Source organism: Atta colombica, unplaced genomic scaffold, assembly GCF_001594045.1.
Source record: "Atta colombica isolate Treedump-2 unplaced genomic scaffold, Acol1.0 scaffold106, whole genome shotgun sequence".
Taxonomy (NCBI): domain Eukaryota; kingdom Metazoa; phylum Arthropoda; class Insecta; order Hymenoptera; family Formicidae; genus Atta; species Atta colombica.
Genome location: NW_017259191.1, coordinates 71,017 through 81,614, shown reverse-complemented (window position 1 = coordinate 81,614; position 10,598 = coordinate 71,017). Strand labels below are relative to the sequence as shown.

Here is a 10,598-nt window from a genome sequence, read left to right as displayed (position 1 = left end):
TTTTTTTTTTTTTTTTTTTTTTTTTTTTTTTTTTTTTTTTTTTTTTTTTTTTTTGTAGAACGCCAGGTATTAGCGCTTGATTTTACAACAATAGTTGTATTGCTTTATGGGAGCAAAAATCTACATCGTCCTTTCAACACTTCTTTACGTACAAACAATTTACTTATACCGGTATGCACTTTTCGTATAAAGGGATATGTCTACATGTATTGAAGAGTGATAGAACAGAGAACACATAGTTGATTAGTTGTTTATTGGTAATAACATTATTACACACTCAACGCGCATATAGTTTGATTTGCATTAGTCCTCACTTTTTAGAATTAAAAAAATTTACTTATAGTGGATATATCGCGCATATTACGTATATAAATATATTGTAAGCTTAGAAAGTAAGTAAGTGTTTCATGTATCCCTAAGGAAATGCATTAATAAATATCTATAATTATAAACACATTATTGAAGATATGGCAAGAGGGCTGCAATTGGCATTGCGCGAAATTTTTTTTTCTTTTTCTTTGCAAGGATGTATGGAACGTATACAATAATTCACTGTGAATATTGAAAATCTGTAACTCACATTACATATGCTAGAGACTTTCAGTACTTGCGTTGAATAACTCAGCCATAGATGGCATATTTTTTTGTTTCCGGCTGTCGCTCTTGATATTAATAGAATGCACACACATCTTAAAAGCTTTTCTCTCCAAATGTAATCCTCTTGTCGAGTTCGTAATTATAAGTTGTAATTATCATAACGATTATAATAGATATATACTAACCAAATGATGTAATGATATAACAAAATACATTTTCTAATGGATGTAACAAACTCTTGTATCTCTTGTATCGTCTTTATAATGTATACTGAGTGGGACGCAGGAAATGTACTATTTTATTATCCAATTTATGGGCTTTGAGGAAGAATTTTTTGTGTGCCAATTTTATTAAAAAATTGATATATCGGATCAATGAAATGCGGCAATATTCGTGTGGCATCCCATGTATGTACATACACGTGTTTGTGTATTTGTATATATTGCGTATTTGATTTTGTGATACAACATGGGTATTAATATAGATACATATCACACTATGTCTGTGTTTGTTATGAGAGAGAGAGAATGTGTGTGTGCGCGCGCGCTAAACACTCGCGCGCGCCTGTGCAAGCATTTGCACGTTGCACGCCGCTATCGATTCGCGCGAACCGACGACCGACGCGACGATGCGTATGGCGCGCGACGTTTCATATGCATCGCGTCCCACACGATGCGCAAAAATCTGACACGAGCGTGCTTACTATCTCTCTCTCTCGCTCGCTCGCTCGGTTATAGATCGGACATCGATCTCACGATTTCGCGGATCGATCCGCGGCGCGAATCGAAAATAATTTTGTCCTACGTCATGGTCGACAGCCTCGCCATACATATTACCTACATTATCACACGATACAGCCGTCTTTTTTCTGTGTAAAACAGTAGCGTCGCATCGTCGCTTTTCGATAACACGTCACGCATCCTCGTTCGCCGTACCTGTCAGTCTCGCGCTTTTTTCCATTTCCTATTCCCTCCCCCCCCGCCGCGATCTGTGGATAGCTCGACCCCGGGGATCAGCCGAGCCGAGTGGAGCGGATGATACGACGCGACGAGAAAATTTACGCTTGGTGTAATTAAGCTGTGAGTACTATGAGTATGCATATATCCATCTTCCCCATACTCGAGAGGGCATGAACATGGAATATGGGACTATTTCACGCGAATCTATATTCTATATCGGGAGGACGCGGAGTAAAGCGAACAAACTCGATTTTTTCCTCGGTTTCTCTATGCGCAAAGTTCTCGAACAATCGAAAGAATGAGAGAAATGGAGTCTACGTCACACTACGCATTGGAGATAATGGAGATTGAGGAATTGGAGATTAGATTTCGATTAGTCGGATAGTTTTAATTCTAATCTGTTTCGTTCTGATTGATTGGATTTCGAATTCAATTCTCACTCTCGAGTGCAATGCGAGGCTTGACTAATAACGAGCGTCAAGCGGAGACAAAGCTCTTTGCTCTTCCCTCTCCCCTCTCTCTTTTCCGCCACGGTCGACTATATACAAATGTAATAGATTTGTTCTTTTTAGACCCTTCCATATCGAAGAAAGAGAGAGAGAGAGAGATAAACGCTGTAAAAGTTTGCAAGCCTATTATCGTCGGACGTCGATGTTCCCTTCCCCTTTGTCGTGTGAATCGTATACGTGTTACTCAAGTAGCGTTGTCCGAATAAAAGCGCGTATGCATATAACGCGGTCACGTGAGCTCGCGTTACGCGCGAGCGTGAAGCAGCTACGTCCATTTCTTAAGCCCATTTTACAATGGTAGTAAGCAGTAGAAAGTTCTTGCGCGCCTTATCTTATAATAAGCTTGGATTGGCTGGCAGTAAAGTAATAAGGCGTACGAAATGGGAACCCATTTCGCTTACTCTCTTAATGTTTTACGCCATATTTACTCCCTCTTACGGTCTTACTACTCATTGTGAGAATGGGCTTTAATTGGCGCGCGCGGCGGCGGGATGCGTAAACGCGTAAATACGCGCATAAACACGCGGCTGACACTTGACTCGTCGCGAGTTAGGCCTGGCTATACCGCTCAACGTTATTGATCTCGCTCGCGTCGCGTCGGGAAATCGGCTGCCCGCTCTCTCTCGCTTACAAGTTACATCCCTGAAAACTCATTAGATTTCCATCGATCGATCCAATTCTCCCCTCACCTCGCCTCGCTTCGGTTTAACCTGCTTAACCCCTTCGCCGCAAAACGACCGAGCCAAGCAGGCTGCTTAACTCTTTTGCCGCGAAACGACCGAGCCAAGCAAGTTCAGCTCCTGTCTCCTATGTCTCCATACGCAACATTGTCCGCGTTCTTCCTTGCGGCGCGGTTCGTGGAATCATCGGTGTGGAACGGAGGATGGGACGGCGACCCGTGATAGTGCCACTTGACACGGGGGGGGGAGAAGAGAGAGAGAGAGAGAGAACACAGTACGTACGTAGCATACATATCTACCAGCTACCCACGATTTCGAGCCGTGAGCGATTGACAGGGCACTCGCCGCTGCACTCGATGCACTGGCGACCAATAAGGTGCGCCGGCCGGCCAACAGCCTCCTGTCGGATTGGCCGCCGGCACCGCGGGCTCCTACGTGCCTCTCGCGCGATTTAATTTCCCGCGGTAGGTAGTGGCGGGGAGTAGACAAGTAAGGCGAGGGGCGGTAGGGAAGAGTGGCCTGAGTGGCGCGAGAGAGCCAGCCGTGGATTCGAGAATCGAGACTGTCGAGAGTCAGAGAGCGTCAGCGTCAGCGTCCACTGCCATCCCATCCCATTAGAGTTCAGACTGTTCAAAGTGTGCGAGGAAACGAATAGTATATCTAGTTCGCTTCTCTTCGCGTTCCCGCTAGTGCCCGATAACTCGTCTCAGGTAGGTCAAGCGTAAACCCATTCTCTCCCCTCATCCCGATCATTTTTACGCGTGCGGGAACGGAAAAATGTACGTGTAATCGCGTGGAGATTTCGTGAAAAGTGTTTCCCCTCCGGATTTCCACCGCCGTACGCCACCATTTTGCGATGGACATGATGTGATTATGGGAACGCACCGCGATTGAAACCACGTCGTTCTGGTTTTTAGCCCCGCGCGTAATGTCGCTGGCACGAAACGAGTCGATTTTTCCGCGAGAACGTCGTCGTCGTCGTAGTAATCGTAGAATCACTCGGGGACGACGCTGCTCTTCGCTGCCGCGAATTCCTTAATCTCCTTAGCTGACAACGCGTGGTTTTTTTTCCCCCCTCCCATTCCTTTCCTGCCCCCACCGCCATCCTCACCCGCGCTGTCGCTGTCAGACAAACGAAAGTTGGTACATTGCGCAACGCATGGAGTTTGCTCGGCTTGGTGTGCGTACAACCGTATCCAAATCGTACATGCGCGCACACCTCCTCCTCCCACCATAATTGCACTACCGTGCATTTTTCCTGTTCTCTTGGATCTTAGCTTACCCGCCGCTCTAAGCCAGTGGCTGCGTTTAGCAGAAAAAATTAATCAGCGCTTAGTGATTTTTTAATATGATTAGCTTTTGCCTTTAATTCTTCGTTGGATCTAAGTGTCTTAACAATCAATCATATTAAAGATCACTAAGCGCTGATTAGTTTTCTCTGTTGAACGCAGCCAGTTGTTAGATGGGCTGAGTTTCAGACTTTAATCAACTTAGAGTTGAAAATGTTGAAAATTTTAGTATACATATATATAAATGTATATAATATATTTTTATATACGTGTACATATGTGAAGTATGTAAAATATATTAAAATTGCAATATTTTTGAAAAAATTTTACATAGGCAATTAATGATCTATTTATTAGTGGTACGTTACTGAAGCTACATTGGACGCGCATGCGTGTGAAACCAGCTCGTTTAACAACACTAAGCATTACTCGGCACTACCGATTAGGAATTGACGAATGTCAATTGACTACGTTTAGGCCGCAAAAAAAGTCTTTATTAATATAAAATTATTATAAAATTCCTTGATACGTCATAAGACGTATTGTCTTTTGTTTCTCTTCACTGGATTTAAATCAATTAAATTAAACAACTTGACAATAGTTGCAAAGCTAAGCTTTTGCTGCTGAATGCGGCCAATCGCTACAGCCCATTTCCAATTCCATGGCAAATAATAACAAATCGAGTCTAAATAATAACGAAAGGATAAATACGCGAGCTTTTTCTTTCTCCTATTGGAAATCTACAAGAAATTTCTAGAAATTTCTTAATGTTTCACGGAATAGTAAGTTTTTTTTATTGTTACACTGGATTACGTTAGAATTTTCTTTTTTGCTTCCATCAACTATCAGGTATATTACTTGTCTCACTTTAGCAGCGTCTACAATGAGATTTTAAAATGTAAAACTTCAGGATCGATGGTGAAATTTCTTTTATTACTGAATGACGACTAAAAATGTTGAAACAATTGCGATATTCATAATTAAGAGAATTACTTGCATCTTGCTAAAGAGCGACTTTTTGAGGGAAAGAAAATGCAAAATAGAAATTCGTTTTAATCTAGATCTCATATCTGCATCATCAGTAAATAATATATAAACAGATTATGGGTCGATCTCATAATCTCCTATCAACTCGCCCGATTGCTACAATGAGGAACTGACCAATCGCATTTACTGTTCAATAGAATTGACTAATCACGGTTGATACTTAATCGATCGAATGACACTTAATTGAAAATTTCAGCTCTTTGGCGGGCTTCATAGTTCGTAAAATACTAAGTCAAAACAAGTTCCATGAATGAAATATTTCTTTTATAAAACAATATATAGTCTGTTCTTTTTTGTTCAACTTCTTTGCACGCGATTCATCTTTTCTCTTTTTTTCTCTAGAGAAACTGAGATAAAAGAAAGCTTTAAACTGTATTTCAATGAAAGCAATATTCGGAATAGGAATAAATATTAAGATTTTAATCTATCAGAATGTAACTTGGTTTCTAATAAGAGATGAAATCTTACTACTTATTCCTGTTCCTAATATTTTTTTTCAGCCCGTAAGACTTAAATCGATATTCATAATTAATTTTTATATTTAAAACTCTTGAATATAGTCTTAAGATGTGAACTAATTATTAATTCGTACTAGTATCTTAAGACATTAAATGTATCCAGAAGCACGACTGCTCGTAAGTGCTCATAGTACTGAATGCAGCCATTGCTGAAGACTGAAATATGAACCTTAAAATAAGAATGTATTATGAATATCACCCTTAAAGTTTTATCAATTTTACGAGCGGTATTTATAGTCTCATTTTATTTTATCATCATCTTATAAGTAATGTCTTAAAATACTAATACGGCTCGCTTATTAATTAAGGCTCCTGAGTAATTACTTCAGCCATATTGAATCCTGACGTCATAAGCGAGAAATAACATGTTGATTTTTCTTACATTATATCATTTATAAATAAAAAGAATTTGGATAAAACGAAAAAAGATCGCTTTAAAATATTTGTAAAAATGGACCAAGACTCTCCTTATCTCCCCTGATAGTCGCTAAAGAGTCGAAAAAGACTCGTGAAATAAAAATAGGCTACGCTTGCGCATTGAGTAAAAACTAGTAAACGCACTTTACGTGCCTTTTACGATTATTTACAGTATTTACTGATTATCAAGAGAGATAAGGATAGTTTTCGTCCACTTTTACAAGTGTTTTAAAGTGATCTTGTTATTTCATTTCATTCGAATCCTTTTTATTTACAAATGGCATGGAAGAAAAATCAACGTATTTGACACTCGCTTATGACACATTTTTCTTATGACGTCACGATTCAATATAACTGGAATGCCTTAATAGGTAGTGTTTGCAATAATGCTAAAATCACGTTAACCTTTTCATAATTGTTAAAAAGAAGATAACCTGACTTTAGCGTTTTGAATATTACGTCGCTATTCAGTCTATTCTTATATTTAATACTGTCTCAAGTACAGTACTTAAGGAGATTGTAAGGACATAAAATACATATATTTATATTTATGCTTTAAACAAACTACTTGTGAAAGTTGTGTTTATAATTCTGTTTTTATTGAGCAACACATTTTTATAGATTATTTGTTTTATTTGATATTATTATTATAAACAAAAATTTAAATTTTTTGTATAAATATTTCAAGTACTAAAAATGACTTGTGCAAAGTTTCGTAGAGCTTCACCAATTAGAGTATATAACAAATAAATATTTTTGAATTCATAAAGTTGTATTTAAAAAATTGAGATTTTTATCATTATTTTTACAATACATTTTCATATATTTTTATTAGAATACAAATTTTAAAAAATATTACTTTTTATTGAAATAACTTTTAATCCCAGTGTTCAACTGTCGTCTCTAATTTTTTTTGTATTACTTTTAAATATAATTTAGAATAATCTGTAATTTTTTTCAAGTAATTCTTAACATATTGCATTTGCCTTACAATCTCCTTAAGGTATCACGAATCAATCAAAGAGCCGCATAAATATTAACATCTTAAAAGCTAATATTACATCCATTTTTGTCATACAACAAATATAATATCAGCCTAAGACCTTCTTGAAATAAGAACGGATTTAAAATCTCTTTGTAATAGATGCCACTTTAAGTACAAAGAGCGTACCACCTATTCTTTTTAACTAAACTTTTTCGATGCGATGGACAGAAAAAGAGAAAAAAATGAACCGTACAAAAAGTTTAACTAAAGAGAACAGACCTTGGTTGAGTTATAAAAGAGATCCAATAGTCCGAATTGTTATCATAGATTGAATCATGGCGCGTACCAAGCAAACGGCCCGTAAGTCAACAGGAGGAAAGGCTCCCCGTAAACAGCTCGCGACGAAGGCGGCCAGGAAGAGTGCTCCATCCACCGGTGGTGTAAAGAAGCCACATCGTTATAGGTATGAAAAAATAAATAAATAATAATAATAATAAAATAATAAAAGACGCGTCTCAAAACGTTGAAATGACGCTCGGATCTCGGTGATTCAAACTCGGGTTTGTCATGACTAATAGCATTTCTGTAATTTCCATGATAGGCCCGGTACCGTGGCTCTTCGAGAAATTCGAAGATATCAAAAATCGACTGAGCTGCTGATCAGGAAGCTGCCGTTCCAGCGGCTGGTTCGTGAAATCGCGCAGGATTTCAAGACCGATCTGCGTTTTCAGAGCGCCGCCATCGGCGCTCTCCAGGAAGCGTCTGAGGCGTATCTCGTTGGTCTCTTCGAGGACACTAATTTGTGCGCGATCCACGCAAAGCGCGTCACGATCATGCCTAAAGACATCCAACTGGCCCGGCGAATCCGTGGCGAGCGTGCTTAAGAGACGCTATGTCACTCGCATACATACCGTTCATTACGACCATTATTATTATTATTATTATTATTATTATTATTATTATTATTATTAATTATTATTAATTATCGTTCGCAATCGTCATGGATGAAGCACTTTCATTCCAAGCTCTATTATATTGTTTTACTTTTGCATAGAGATACGCGCAGTAGTATTATCCCTTCAGTGATCATCCTCAATTTCAAACCTTACCGAAATTTAATTTAACGCTGGCTGGTTAATTTACTGAAAGGGTAATGACCGTGTTTAAGTTAGCAAAGCAGAGCTAGGCAAAGCCTGTTCGCCAAGCGGACGTGATTGGTAGATTCAATGAATCACATTCATCTCGATGAGCAGGCCGAATGTTGTTTTGTTCGGCTTGAACACAGCCAATGATGAATTATTATATATGTTTTGAGTGTTAAAAGCACTCTTGTTCAGTGCTTTTAACATTCAAAATAAATAATTAATCACCACCTTTCGGTATTAAATTTCTGTAAGACACGAATTTCGATTGTCGACTTCGCAATATGCAAATTAGAGAATCACTTTTATTTTCTCCTTTTTGCCTTTTCTTCGGAACACGAAGCACTTGACACAGCTTTTTGGTTTACGCTTACTGGGATATTCACGAATTTATGCAATTTAATTTACGCTCCGACAATTTTGTTAAATAATTTTGGTTAGACACAATTCATTAGCGTTCCTTTTTCTCTCGCTATTTACCGTCTTCTTTTATCATTAATGTTACACATAACATTCATTATATCATTAAATCATTATATCATTATTAGTATTTCAAGAAAAAAAAAGTGTGCATTAGATTAAGACATCCTCATAGCGACATCCCGATATAGTGCTTAACGTATTAGATCTCTGATTGTACTCGAATTACATTAAACCATTTTGATCACTTAAGCATCGTGTAAAAATTTGTGTAAAAATAAACGCATTTCGTAAATAAATCTAAATCCGCACGACTTTTATCTTCACTTTGTCTGATTTCCACCCATCAAGCCGCCTGTGAAACTATACAAACATAAATATGTGCGTCAAATTTTAATTAGCATATTTATTGAATGAAATTCACATTCTCAATAATATAATAATACAATTCGATTATGATTTTCTATTCAGGGTAACAATTTTTTTTGTTGCCGATAATTTTTTTTTTCGTAATGTAGTTTAAAGAACTAAACTTTAGATATAAACACGGCGCAATTGCATTTTGCTAGCCTTTGTTACAATAAATGTGTGTATACATATCTAATTATTCGAATCTAATCGTTCATCGCAAAAAAAGATAATTTTCAAATTATGGAATTTTATTTTTACAGAATATTAAAAAAATAGAAGAATTATATTTAGAAATAATAATGTTTAAAGCATTAAAAAGTACACATTTTTACAAGATATCTGCTAATTTTATAGACAACGGTAAATACAAATTATACTATACCCTACGGCGTTATTAAGTTTATAAATTATTTATTATTTATGTAATTATCTACAAACGTCACAAATATTACGTTTTTAATAAATAATGATTTTTCTATGATTTTTCACTATCACTTAATATTTAAAATTTAAGACAAAATACTTGAGGCAATAATACGGCAAGTCACGAGGACAATTTAAAGGAATTTCATAAATCGTACGAGAGTAAGCTATTATTTTATTACAATATCTACGCTTGTCCTTTAATATCATTCCTGATATAATTGAGATTCCTTTTATCGAGACTACATCGATTTCGATTAATTTGTTACAGGAACACGTTTTTATGAACATATGGATATTTGAGAAATAAATTTTAAGAAATAAAACTAAATTTTTAAATTATTAAATTTATTTTTTTTGAAAATTGCAACACTTAATATAAATATAGTATACAATAATTAGCCTACATGATTAGAACAAAATTGTGAAACAAAATTATTTAAAATCATTATACTATTTGAAAATTAGAAAATTTCAGGGTTGTCTGGACCCAAATATTTTAATTACGTTAAAGAGCACAAGTTGAGATTTTTGCGTGGCTTAATATTACCTTCTATTGCCTCAAGCCCTCGTATGCGTATATTTACAAATTTTCTTCTTTTATACGACTTTTTGTAGTGTCGAAAAGGTAATCACAAAACATCTCAGCGCGATTGAGGAGAGAATAGGAGTACTTGATTCAGATATTGTTATAAATATTGGATATTACAAGTAACGATACTTTGTTATTTTTATTTCGTTATCTTTTGTTATATTTACATGACAATTAATCATCGGTTATGCGCGCGTAGCGATCATATATATTCATTCTATCAATTTAGCGTAATAGGCTTGAACGTTAGCATATATTATACATAGAAAGGTCGATTCTTCAATTTCTGAATAACTTATCGTTGTAATAACTGAAAATACATTGAACTTTTTCAATACTATTTTCAATTGTTACTGCAACAAGTTTATAAATACAATGAATGCAAAATGTATTCATATATTTAAAAAAGAAGATTTAAAAAGCCTTATTTGTAGAAAAAAAACATTAGCATTTTATTTACAATGAGTATATTCTCTCCTAATATAAACGAAAGAGCTTTGCGAAAATCGTGTTCATGATTAAGAAATTTTGATGATTACTAAATTTTTTGACTGTACGAATTGAGCATCCAAATAATACAATTTTTTACTTATCATATAATTTATATAT

The 10,598-nt window shown here is 36.1% G+C and overlaps 1 protein-coding gene across 2 annotated transcripts; it reads left to right on the top strand.

Annotated features, from left to right (window-relative positions):
* The first annotated feature begins 1,385 nt into the window (after positions 1-1,385).
* Positions 1,386-8,883, top strand: LOC108691737 (histone H3.3). Of its 2 annotated transcripts, none has more exons than XM_018199625.1 (3): positions 1,386-1,676; positions 7,329-7,464; positions 7,603-8,883. In XM_018199625.1, the coding sequence occupies exons 2-3, from the start codon at positions 7,337-7,339 to the stop codon at positions 7,883-7,885; spliced, it is 411 nt and encodes a 136-aa protein (XP_018055114.1). In that variant the 5' UTR covers positions 1,386-1,676; positions 7,329-7,336; the 3' UTR covers positions 7,886-8,883. The 2 variants fall into 2 exon arrangements, with proteins under 2 accessions (XP_018055114.1, XP_018055106.1); XM_018199617.1 differs by lacking the exon at positions 1,386-1,676 and adding an exon at positions 3,250-3,455.
* The last annotated feature ends 1,715 nt before the right edge of the window (positions 8,884-10,598 follow it).

Excerpts from the sequence above, each read along its gene's own strand:
- LOC108691737 (XM_018199625.1), top strand. The coding sequence starts at position 7,337 with ATGGCGCGTACCAAGCAAACGGCCCGTAAGTCAACAGGAGGAAAGGCT. Across the intron at positions 7,465-7,602 it reads AAGAAGCCACATCGTTATAG|GCCCGGTACCGTGGCTCTTC; the intron begins GTATGAAAAAAT and ends TTTCCATGATAG.